The sequence below is a fragment of the Brachypodium distachyon genome, chromosome 1 (genome assembly GCF_000005505.3).
Source record: "Brachypodium distachyon strain Bd21 chromosome 1, Brachypodium_distachyon_v3.0, whole genome shotgun sequence".
Lineage (NCBI taxonomy): Eukaryota > Viridiplantae > Streptophyta > Magnoliopsida > Poales > Poaceae > Brachypodium > Brachypodium distachyon.
In genome coordinates, this window is record NC_016131.3 from 32,744,899 (window position 1) to 32,756,935 (window position 12,037).

The following is a 12,037-nucleotide window of genomic DNA, read 5'->3' on the forward strand; positions in this document are numbered from 1 at the left end:
AACAAAACACATACTCTGTGAAAAATAACACTTAAATGCAGTCTCTTGGTGAAAAGTGTCATTTCTTTTTACCAGAAATGTTGTTTTTCTTAAAGAGCCTTACCAGATAACCTTTACTACAGCTTCTCTAAACATAATTCATTCCGGCTCTCTCTGCTTTGGCGGACGGCAAGAACATATCTTTCATCAAGAAGGAATATACAGAACCTTAACTAATCACAAGCTTACAATGCTATACCTTACTTCCTGTAGGGCTTCTAAGTACCAGATCAAATAGTTAGTGCATTATGAGCATACATAGGATTCAGCAAACAGTTTCAACATTCTAACCTGCCTGATTCATGAGCATCCCACAAAACTGACAAGGCATAAAACATGAAGAAATCAGATGTATTTAGAAATTTAAAACCTTTATTGATCTTAAGTGTTCTTCTCTAAACTTTCTGAACAGAAAAGCACTGACCACCCATACAAAACTGAGTTCTGAACTTGGTTTCTTGCAGAAACAAGAGCAAGATAATCCATCCAAGGAGTAGTTGCAAGATGACCACTGATGTTATCTGCTGCTGACAACTTGCTGGGGACCACCTCTAGTCAGTTTCCCAATTTTCCCAAAGGCTTTGCGCAGAACTTCCTTCGCGACTCTGAAGGAACCTGTTGATACAGCTCCCTTCTCTGCGCACTTCATCTTCGAGACAGAATCTGCGTGGCAGATTTCAATGAATCTCAAAGTCGCAGAATCTGCGTGGCAGATTTCATCTTCGAGACTACTCCCCACAGACTACGCCCTGTCTTCGCCTTTTTCGTCCATCGCTTCGTGATGCATGGCTCTGGAAGCATGGCAACATCAGCCGAGATGAAAACTGCCAGCACATGTCTGCATGGTACCCCTGAGAATGAAAACCTGCAGCAGTCACACCAAGCCTTGTTCTCAGCGATATTGTATACAACGGTGTGCCTGGTACGAGGATCACCATCTCTTTCGACATAGTACTTGGTGTAAGAGCCATCCTGAACCTTAACAGCATACTGATGTAGCGCTTCAATCAACTCCATCTGGAACATTTCAAATGCAGCCCTGTAGATGATCCCCGCTTGTTTTTCCAAGATTGAATTGGTTTTCAGAAGTTGTTCAGGATGAAACAAAGCAAGATCTTTCTGTGCTTCATTTGTATACGATCTGTCCACATGTTGATCAAATCTAGTGATCAAAGCAAGGAGGGGAGCTTTTGTAGTGAAGTTATTCCTATAAAACGTACTGATGGTTTCAGCTCTATGTGCAGGTATGCACAACTCTGCAAAGAAGGAGCTTGTCAGGTATGCAGGAACCCATTTATGTCTTGCTTCAAATAGATACTGCAACTAAGTGTTCTCCCTCAGGCCATACTTGTCGAGAATAGAATCCCAGAACATGTCAAAAACAGGCATGGCATCACACTCGTTGATGCATGTTTTTAACTCCTCATGGAGCCCAGGAAATCTCATATAGGTATCAGACAGTTTCTTCTTGCATCTAGAAAGAATTCTGCATCTACAAAAACGATGGAAGCATCGAGGAAAAACTTTGGCAACTGCCTCTGTCAAAAATCCAAGCATATGAAGATTCCATCCTATCCAAAATCATTGCGCAACCAAAAACAACACTATCACCATGTTGATTCACGCATGTGAAAGCTGCAAAGGGCAACATATTCTCATATTCACTATAAGTAGTGTCGAAGTAAACAACATCTCCGAAGTATGTATATGCCATCTTAGATCTTGTATGAACCCAAACTGCATTTCTCAAACAGTTTGTACTATCGACTTGTATGTTGTAGAAAAAACCAGAGTTCTCCGACTGCTTTCTCATTAAGTAGCTGAAGAGGCCATATGCATCTGTGTCTCCAAACACATTCCTCTGCACCACCAGCAATTGGTTGTCATGCTCCTTTCCAGAGAGGCGATTGAGCTGGACCTCCCGTACCTTGTCTGGGCTAAAAGCAACATGAGTGGGCTCCAGCACCAACTTCGTGATGACCCACTTTTCTGGCCCCCTCCTCACCACCTCCATCATCGCTGGGCAGCCATCACGTATAGAGAGGCGCTTCCTCTCTTTTTTGTTGCTAGACTCAACAGCTTTCTTCTTGTGATGTCCCTCTTTCATGCACACAAAACGCTTCATGACGAGTACCTCAACACCCTTTCTCCGCTCACTACGGGATCGGGCAACACGAATGCCAAACCCAAGGTGTAGTGCATATGCATTGTAGAACGCACGTGCAGCTGCATCAGATTCAAATTCCATACTGATGCATGGTTCACCATTTTTGCCCAACCCATCAGTCACCATCAGTAACTCATTTCCAACAGAATGATCAACACAAAGAGTCTGGGAAGTCACCACACAAGTTCCTTGATCAACATTGGCCTGTATCATCCTTAACAACATCCATGAAATCTTCAACAAGTCCATCGTCTTCACTTGATGAATACTCCATTCAAGATTACAAAACCTCAACTCACAAAGAAAGTTCCAGAGTTCCTCTCACAACGAAGGCTGCAATAATTAAGAATCCAAAATGAATGAGCAAATAAGGATAGCATTAGCATTTCAATCTAATTTCAGAAGAACATATGCTTGGATAAGGAAAACAACAAGAGTATGGGAGAAATTTGACAGCTGAATTTCACTACAATAATATGAATTCTTGACGAGTTCAACTTTAGCCACAAAAAAAAAAACGAGTTCAACTTAACTCACTCATTTCCCATATCATAAACTTAAATGCTGGAAGAGTCGGTATACAGCTAAATTCCTCCACTTTTATCTTTGAAAACATACTGGTAGTGGTGATATTAAATCAAGGTTACAGGCACCAGAAATCCAGAATGGCGAAATTGAGATCAATTTTTGGGTTATTCGATAGAATGCCACACAAGGACTAAATTCATTGCAATGCCCCAAATGACCCATTTACTTGAAGAATTTTGATATCTAGTTTGTTGCCAAAATATATTTCATGACTAGTTCCTCCTAGGCATCCCTCATTTGTGTCAAGAAAGACTTGCAAACTTTGATAATAAAAAATGCTCCATTTCTCTATTTTATACTCCATTTATTTGACTTAATCCCTCTCTAAACACCAAAACAAAATGACCAAACCCCTGCTCATTGGCTAGACCATAGCCGGTCCAGCATTGCAGCTCGTGCTCCTCTCCTTCCTCCCAGTTTCCCCACGCTCTCTGTCCTCTTGCGACGCCGGCAGAATCACCGGAACGAGGAGGCCTTCCGGCAGCCAATGCTCAAACTGAAACTATGCATGAACTGTTTACATGATCTCAACCTATATTTCCCAACCAATCTGGATAGCTCAGCTCCGGATTCTAAAGTACTTTGAAGCCAATTAAACTTATACAAGAAATTAAGAGTCTAGGATTGAGAGGTATAAGTTACAGGAAGGGGAGGGGCGGATGCGCTCACATCAGAGGAAGCAGAGGAGGACGGCGCCCCCGAGCAAGAAGAGCCAGAAGAAGATGCGGACGGGCAGCAGAGGCTGCCTCGAGTCGAGACCCAACCCAAACAAGCAAGCTACGGACTGCGTCTTGGATGTAGTCTCACTCCATGACTCCACACCAGTACAGCAGAGGGGACGGGGAGGAGGCGGGTGACGCCTATGGGAGAAGAGTAGAGTTCCTCCGTAAGACTGTAAGAGGAAGGAGGACGGACCGACGGACTGGAGGAGGACTGGAGGCGGGGGGTTTTCGCGGCGACGGCGCTCAGGCGCTGTCGCTGGCGAAGAGCAGGCACCGAGCGACGGAGCGAGTGGAAATGTGGAATAAGTGCACCTCGACCAACAATTGTTAGCCGTTGATGTGTTTTACGAATATGCGTCAAGCAAGTTTCCGACTTTCCGAGACATGCTTCTCTGATGCCTAATAACCCTATCCAATTAACTCAATCTAGGAACCTAGGTTCAGAAAATCCCCTCTCAAAGATGGTCCAGTCCTCGGGCCTACCTACAGAAACCTCAATATATTGGACCCAACAAAGTTAAGAGCATTGCTCCAAAGTTGAACATCTGAACATGCACTGGAATGTGGAATCAGACGGTCTATGACAAAATTCCTACAAACAGGCCATCAAAGTATTATCATCGGATTAACATACAGTTATTTATAAGAGGCTCCCTTGAGTTGGTAGGAAATAACCATCTTGATAGCATGAAGGAAAGGTCCACCAGGAAAAAGTTTTATGTTTTTCTACCTTAACCAAAGCAGGTAAACATATCGACACTAAAACAAGAAAAGGGAGAGATGGGGATCTGAGCAAAAAAAAAGTCATACACAATAGCTACAAAACACAAATGAGCACATAGCCAAACTGTTAATTCCAAATCACGGAAGAATATTTCTGCTGGCACTTCAGAAACCAAGCATGGTGACAGGAAGCAATAGCTTTTAGGAGCTGGAACTAAGAATAGCGATACAGTACTGTGTTAAATGAAGCCATGCAGATCCACTGAGAACAACAAGAAACCAAGCTGAAATTGTATCATTTCTTCAGTGCATTCATTCTGTCTCTCAGGTAATACAACTTTGCTCTCCTGACTTTCTTCCTGTCCAAGATCTTGACTTCTTTGATGTTTGGCGAGTAACTGAACAAGCAAGAGAAATTGCATCAGGAAAACACTCCATGAGAAACAAATAACAATACAATTGAAAAATATTTTTAAAATTATTCTCCAACAAATGTGCTCCTCTCGACATAATTTGCAAAACTAGCACCCTATCAGTGAGTGGATGGAGGACTGGGGCGCCAGGTTCAATGCACAGTTGTGGAGAAATTTCTTAAGCTGATATTTCAAAAAGAAACCGATAGCCTTCCTGTTGACTACTTCAACAACTTAAGCCGAATCCTTATGTATTACTGAAAACATATAAAATATCCTACTGATGCCATTTTTCACATTTTTTCAGTAATACATCTTGGATGTACACATTGATGAAGCTACAAGCTCCATTGTAACAAAATGATAACACGGCACAAGCAGTTCATTTATTGCACCAACGTCCTGTAAAAATGGTAAATAAAAAAAATGTGCTTTTTAGTACTCCCTCTGATCCTAAATTATTGACTCAAATTTGCCCAAATATGAATGTATCTATTCTTAAAAAGCGTCTAGATACAACAATTTAGGATCGGAGGGAGTGGTAAATACTGCTCGTATTTTCATGATCCACTTAGCAGAATAAAGCAGGTAAGCAGGCGAGGCAGACTAACCATGTACATAGCATTTCATTATTTAGACAATTACTCATTGTCATGAATTGAACTAACAGAAGAAGCAGAATAAAGCAGGTCCTACATTCTTATTAGTAATGAGATACTGTCAGGCAGATAGCTGAGAGACAAACATAACTACATAAGAACCCTAAAAAAAAGTTTTTCAGTTCAGCCAAGTACACTTCTAATACAGGAGCTGCGCATCTATAGCTTCATCTGTGTTCAGTGAGCTATATGTAACAAAATAATAAGTTTATGCACAACCAAAGAAATATGAATTTTTCTGTCACGCTACAGACAAGAATGCTTAGATTACTGTAATAGACGCCAGATTGGAATGCACAAGTGGTTATTTCCATAGGCAGGCAACAGAGCAGAACCAACAAGTTATTCTGATCTCGGCGTATAAACTTCAGAAACAAAGCCGCTTAGACATGAAATGGAAGAGAGACTAAGTTAGGTATCACTTACAGTGGAAAGACAGACTCAACTCCCACACCAGCTACTAATCTGCGCAGTCTGAAAGTTGTATTGATCCCAGCATTGCGCCTTGCTATGACAATGCCTTTCAATGTAGACTCACGTCGCTTGTTCTCAGGAACTTGCTGTTTATACATGGAAAGAATCGTAACAAATATGAATGAACAGCATTGAAGCGAGAAAGCATTTACTTGGTACTTACCACTCTCATTTGAACAATACATCCAGGCTGTATATCAGGAATGACCCTCTCTGTACGGACTTTGTCGACTGCCTCTTTGTTTAAGATCTGGCAAATTCAGCTAATGAATATGCTAGGTGTTCAAGTGATCATTGTACCATTACTGTTACTGGACGTAAAATGATTTCTGAAATAACACTTGGCTTACATTCATAATGTGCCTGGCCGTCTTGTCAGGCCTCTTGAACTTGATACGTGGCGGGTGCTCAGCCATGGGAGAGCTGGAATTTTCATCCTCGAGAGAAACCTCAGCAGTCCCTACTGTCGAGAAACCCCTCAACAGCAAAGCTTTCATGCAGAAACCATATGTCTGGACACTGTCATAGGGAGTAGTAACTGAACTCTGCACATCAAAATTTGATCCGATCGACAATCAGAGATGGCCAGGCCAAATTTTAGTGACACAAACCCACAATTTGTATCTCCAACAGAAACACTAGCGCACACACAAACCCCAATTCTTTTTGGAAAAAAAAAACACAAACCCCAATTGAACGAGTCAAGCTGCAAGGCCTCAGGGTTTTAACAAACAACTGTGCAACTCCGGGAGCTGCACAATCCAGGAGCTTGGGCACGCCATGGGTTCCGGCTCGACAGACATTCCGCAGCAAAGCCTGCATCCTGTGACCAGTCCACTGCATAGAAAATGCACATACTGGAATCAAAACAACGTAGGTAGGTTCCATTAGAGCAACTCCAAGAGATGCCCGAAATGGTTCCCTATACACGGGCGGAGGACCAAGTAGGAAAAGGTAGGGCGGCCGCCCTACCTTGATTTTTGCCTCAGTTACCAATTGGGGGAGATTAAGGAGATGAAACGGGCGGCTAAAGGGCGGAATCCATTCGTGAGGTGATGGGAGGAGAAATGGCCGGGGGCGAGAGAATCGAAGGAGAGATCAACCTGGTTGCGGCGCTTGCCCGAGGAGGAAGACGAGCGACGGAGCGAGGGCTGGGGCGCTCGGCAGCGGGATGGGTACTGGCGGCGCTCGCGCGAGGAGGAAGACGAGCAACGGGGTTGGGGTCGCTCGGCAGCGAGATGGGCTAAAAATAAGGAACAACACGTGAGCTCCGGGCCCTCCGGCGGTCCGGCCCACGTAAAAAACAAATTAGTTTCAGAATTCATCTTTTAGGCCTTATTTGGTACTTAGAATTTTTTGCGTGTTTTCTAGAATATTATCCACTCCAAATTAAAAAATACTAGAAATCTCAAATGATTTTTTTGGTAGAAAAGGTTTAGAGGGATTATTCTTAGTTTTCCTCCACAAAACACTCCATTTTTTTTAACAAATTAAAACACTTACATAACTTTTTTTTACCGCAAAAAAAAAACACTTCTCATACTAGTGTTTTGGATTTTGAGAACACCCAAATCCCTCAAATACCAAAACACTAGTGACTAAAAATTACACTAACACCAAACAAAAAGGTAGGCGCATCTTTTAACCACTGCTCATTCTTTTAGTAGCCAATGTCCCTATAGGTTATAGCTTTATTTTTTTTAGGTTATAACTTTACTGGATGAATATGCCCAGGAAATGGGCTCCAACAGGCAACAGTTTTCTCATCGCAACACCCATTTTCAGTCGCGTCCCAAATCGCCTTAGGCTTCTCTATCCCTGCATGCAAGATCGTGATGCCCCATCCATCAACAAACTCATCTGCCCACGAGGAGAAGAAGATTAAACCCTCTGGCCGTCTTTGAAGAAAGTTCTCATCTTGGGCAGTTCCCCTTATCTCTGACAGCCGATCTGGCGTTCAGAGACGGAAGAAACCACGGATTAACATCTGGCATCTAGCTTGTTTTTTTCTTATTAGATTCGTGTGTAGCGATGGCATCTTGACGTAGAGATGACGTCATCTAAAAGATTGATGTCTTGGGTTGTTCTGGTGTAGGCAGCAGAGCCTACTCCATGGAGTCAGTGCTTATCGTGGCTCATCTTTTGGTGTTTTTTGTTTTTGTCGATTCATTGACGAAACAACGGTTTCAAAGTTTGCCTTGCAAGGGGTGTGTCTCCGGCCATGGTGCGCTCAACGATTAAGATTTCACTGTTTGAGGTGGGTGACTCATGCGGCTTCTCAAAATCTATAAGGTTAGTATTACTTTTTCAAAAATGGTGCTATGCAATTTCCTCATCGAATACCTGAATGAGTAGCAAGATGTGAAGATGGATCTAGCGGTTTATTTTGAAGAATCACCATGATTTATTTTTTTAGTTTTATCGAGGATCTTTGTTACTTTTGTCCTTCACAATTTTATCGATCTAGTTCGCTTTCTTTTATAAAACAAAGCTAGCACCTCACGCCTCAAATGAATAGCTTGGATTGAAGCTGCAGACAGAAACATCACACAACGAAAGTAGTAGTCATGGATCCGACCTGCTGATGAGCATCGATGCTGGCTCACACAACAAAGAAACATCACACGAGATTAGGAGAGGACTGCGAACCTGCTGCCTCCTCCTGTTCAATCCACCGTCGGCATCCCTCCTCCTCTCGGGCAAGTGCCACTGGTTGCTCCTCTTCCTCCTCCCTCGGCCTCCCGCCTCGGCCTTCACCTTCCGGCTGCTACTACCGCCAAGCACCGCCCCTGCCGTCGGAATGTATCTACTGTTGCACCCGCGACGACGGGAAGAGGAAGGGACTCGTCCACGACGGGAGAGCCTCGGCCTCATCCTACTGGTCGCCAAGCGCCGCCGTCGCTTGCCTCGGCCTCCTCCTCTCGCCCACTGCCGCTAGAGTGGATCTTGCAGGCCTTTTTCAACAGATTCAGCAATGGCTTCTCCCTTTCGTGCAACCTTTCGTGCAACCCGCATGGGCTCCACAATTGGCAACCATTTTGAAGAGTCAACCCAAGTAGATGAGTCGAGTCTTGGAAAATTTTCTTAGCACCTCCCGCTGCAATGGCTAGCCCTGGCTCTTCAAATCCTTAGACCCTTTCTTAGCACTGGGTTTTGAACAAGAGGCCTTTCACCGTAGGGACAAAAAGATATGCACCGTTCGTTGGAGGTGATCTAGCGGGCTAGATATCTCCATATACTAGCATCTTTGATGAGTAGTAGTTCTTTTGCTGGGAGCAAATTCGGCATAAGGGGAAAACAAATCCCATAATCCTAGGGATTAATCGCTAGAGAGTCCTGTGAGCCAAGGGAGTTCACTTGTTAGTTATCCTGTTGTAACATGCCTCTCAAGAACAACTCTGTAACAACCAAAGTTAACCATATTGATCAAAGCCGGGAGGAAGAAAAAGACAAGTTAATAACAATAGAACTTCTTCCTTTCCATCAATTGCGGTGCCGTTGGTGCCAGGCACCATGTACCACAGTCGCAGCTTGTTGAGCCGGGCCGGCTAGAAGAGCGATATGACGTACACTACGCACTGAGCCATCAATGTGTGGACCTCCAGCAGTTGCGCAACAACGGCTGCGGCAAGGTCCTACTCAGGGGCATTCTTGGTCGGATAGAGCCAGCGAGTTTGCTACCACGGACTCTGCTACAGCCTCACCATGCCCAAGGGATGAAGGAAGTATGCTGGTGGTTTTGATCCTAAAAATATTTGTATTGTTTCTACATAAGTTTTGTGGGATGGCATATCAACAACCACGAAGAAGGCGACAACTTGCATGGAGCGGAAAAGCGGACTGCCGGCAAGAACGTGTGGAGACGCTCGCTCGGGGAAGTCTGACAACTTGCACGGTGGAGGCCGGCGAACCTGGGCTGCCTATTCCAATTTACTTTTACAGAAAATGAAAATAATTTGTAATATGCAATGTGAAATTTCGAAAATACCCTAGCACATTACTACTCTTTGATAACACTAGGAAATTGTATCGTAAAAGCCTCTTGACGAACATTGGCCTTGCTCTGAATGCAATTTGAGGAACCTGTTTTAGAGCATGACCAACGTGGTTGTGCTGGAAAATTTATCAAGCGAGGAGGTGGTAAGAAAGAAAAACTTCTCCAACATGCTGGACTCACTTCGAGGACCTACCGACCGAATAAAAAATAAAATTATGTGACCTTTATCCAATTCTTTCCTTCGCCCGTTCCTCTACTAAGCACCACCAAAGTCAACAATACTTTATAAAAATTTTGAACGAAGAAAGTACTACAACCAGTTTCTCAAAAAGTTTCTTAGCTAGCACCGATGCAATGGCTAGAAGCGGTGCTAGTATTTTTTCTCTTTTAATTTTAAAAACGTTTGTTTGCACTTGCTCTTAAATGGTACTGCCGCTGGAGATGCTATTGCACCACTCAAATTACAAATCTCCGATCAAGTTCGCATGTCCATCTTATACGCAGAAAAAAAAAGTTCGCACGTGCAGACTATGGACTCCAAACCACCGCAACACAACATAAGCAGCCACGACTTTAACCGGCACCAGACGTTGGCGCGCCACCAAAATACGGCATTCCCCTCTGCCGCAGCTGCGAAACCTCCTCCGCCGTCGCCACCCGCCTCACGTCGAACCCCGCCGCCTCCTCATCACCGTCCACCGGCAGGCCCTGCTTGAGCCGCCCGAGCCTGCGTGCGTGCAGCACCTGCGCCGCCACGACCGGCATCCGCGCCGCCTCGTAGTCGGCCAGTGCGCGCTGCCGCGACGACGACACCCCCGGCGTGCTCGCGAGGCACGCCCCGAGCGCGCGCGCGTCGAGCAAGGACATGTTGGTGCTCCGCAGCCCGTGCGGGGTGGTCGGGTGCGCCGCGTCCCCCACCAGCGCCACGCGGCCGCCCGCCCACGACAGCCGCGGCACCGGGTCCGCGTCGTAGATCACGTTCACGAACGGCTCCGCGGTCTCCCCGATCAGCCGCGCCAGCTCCGGCGCCCACACGCGCTCCGCCTCCTCTCGCATCCGCGCCAGCATCGCCTCGCTCACCTTAATCGTCACCGAGCTCCCCTGTTAAAGCCACTCACATCATTCATTACTGAGTACCGATTAGCAACTTGGCAAGGTCACAAGGGTCGTCGCCGTTAATTACCGTGAGCTCTGGCTCCGGACCGTTGATGTACCAGAGCCAGTTGAGCCTGTTCCCGGGCAACTCGTAGAGCACAGCGTGGGTCTTGTAGGCAAGGTCGAAGTAGAGGCAGCTTCCGAGCTCCGGGTACGCTCGTCGGATGCCGGTGACGATGTCGGAGCTTTCTTTTCCGGTGAAATCGAACACGCCTCGCCATGCGAAGTACCCGGAGTACCTGCAATGGCCGCCAATCAGTGTGTTCAGATATGAGATTGTGTGCCTTCCTAAAATTGTTAATAGATCACGGGTGCCGAGAGACTGCAGCTCACCTGAGTTTGAGATCAGGGAGGAAGTGCCGGCGGATCGACGACGCGCAGCCATCCGCAGCGACCAGCAAGTCCCCGGCGACCTCCACCGTTTCGCCGGTTCCGAGCACGCGAGTCGTCGCGACGACGCCGCGGTTATCGTCGTCGTCGTCGTCCGAGACCTCGAACGACAAGAACTGGTGGCCCCAGAGCACGGTCACGGCGGCCGGCAGAGCCTCGTGAAGCCGCCGGTGCAGGTCGCCCCAGTGCGCCGCGCGGAAGTTGAAACCCTCGTCCCTCGTTAGCGTTCGCGCCGCCTTCGTCTCGCTGTCGGTTGCTCTGTTCTGCGGTAGCAACAACAAGTCAAAGGCAACGAAAGGGGGAGAAGCCAAGCTTGCGATTTCTCACAGATCGCTAACTGCCGGCGTGTGTGGGTCGGAGAGGGCGGACGACGGGCTTACCAGGTCGACGGCGAGCGGCAGCGTGGCCGCGTCGAGACCCCACCCGGGGATCCAGCGGGCGAGTGTCTCCATAGACTGCGCGCCGAGCCCCAGCCCTGCGCCCGTGCCGCCCGATCCGGCCGCCGGCGCCGCCGCCTTCTCCAACACGACCGCCTTCCACCCAACCTCCGCCACGGCGTGCGCGCAGGCCAAGCCGGCCACGCTCCCTCCCACCACGACGGCCACCCCCTTCCCCATCTCACGAGCCATCGCTTGTCCAAACTCCACGAGCCTCTTATCGCTTTACCGTCATCATCTGTCTTACACGGCACCTAAAATTATTCCGTCTTG

General features: G+C 46.6%; 3 protein-coding genes across 4 annotated transcripts; all 3 read right to left on the reverse strand.

The window, feature by feature from the left end:
- Nucleotides 1-249: 249 nt before the first annotated feature.
- LOC100846077 (protein FAR1-RELATED SEQUENCE 3) lies at nt 250-4,161 on the reverse strand. Its single transcript, XM_010229249.3, has 2 exons — nt 3,464-4,161; nt 250-2,539 (listed from the first exon to the last, which is right to left on the reverse strand). Exon 2 carries the CDS (start codon nt 2,453-2,455, stop codon nt 1,532-1,534), a length of 924 nt encoding a protein of 307 aa, XP_010227551.1. The 5' UTR covers nt 2,456-2,539; nt 3,464-4,161; the 3' UTR covers nt 250-1,531.
- Nucleotides 4,162-4,334: 173 nt separating this feature from the next.
- Nucleotides 4,335-7,003, reverse strand: LOC100846382 (50S ribosomal protein L19, chloroplastic). Of its 2 annotated transcripts, none has more exons than XM_003563633.4 (6): nt 6,758-7,003; nt 6,473-6,622; nt 6,136-6,330; nt 5,949-6,035; nt 5,738-5,871; nt 4,335-4,637 (listed from the first exon to the last, which is right to left on the reverse strand). In XM_003563633.4, the coding sequence occupies exons 2-6, from the start codon at nt 6,605-6,607 to the stop codon at nt 4,535-4,537; spliced, it is 654 nt and encodes a 217-aa protein (XP_003563681.1). In that variant the 5' UTR covers nt 6,608-6,622; nt 6,758-7,003; the 3' UTR covers nt 4,335-4,534. The 2 variants fall into 2 exon arrangements, with proteins under 2 accessions (XP_003563681.1, XP_010227552.1); XM_010229250.3 differs by having other exon boundaries at nt 6,889-6,985.
- A 3,198-nt stretch (nt 7,004-10,201) lies between these two features.
- Nucleotides 10,202-11,995, reverse strand: LOC100839355 (aurachin C monooxygenase/isomerase). The gene is made up of 4 exons (XM_003560567.4): nt 11,708-11,995; nt 11,271-11,590; nt 10,966-11,176; nt 10,202-10,883 (listed from the first exon to the last, which is right to left on the reverse strand). Exons 1-4 carry the CDS (start codon nt 11,954-11,956, stop codon nt 10,356-10,358), a joined length of 1,308 nt encoding a protein of 435 aa, XP_003560615.2. The 5' UTR covers nt 11,957-11,995; the 3' UTR covers nt 10,202-10,355.
- Between the last annotated feature and the right edge of the window lie 42 nt (nt 11,996-12,037).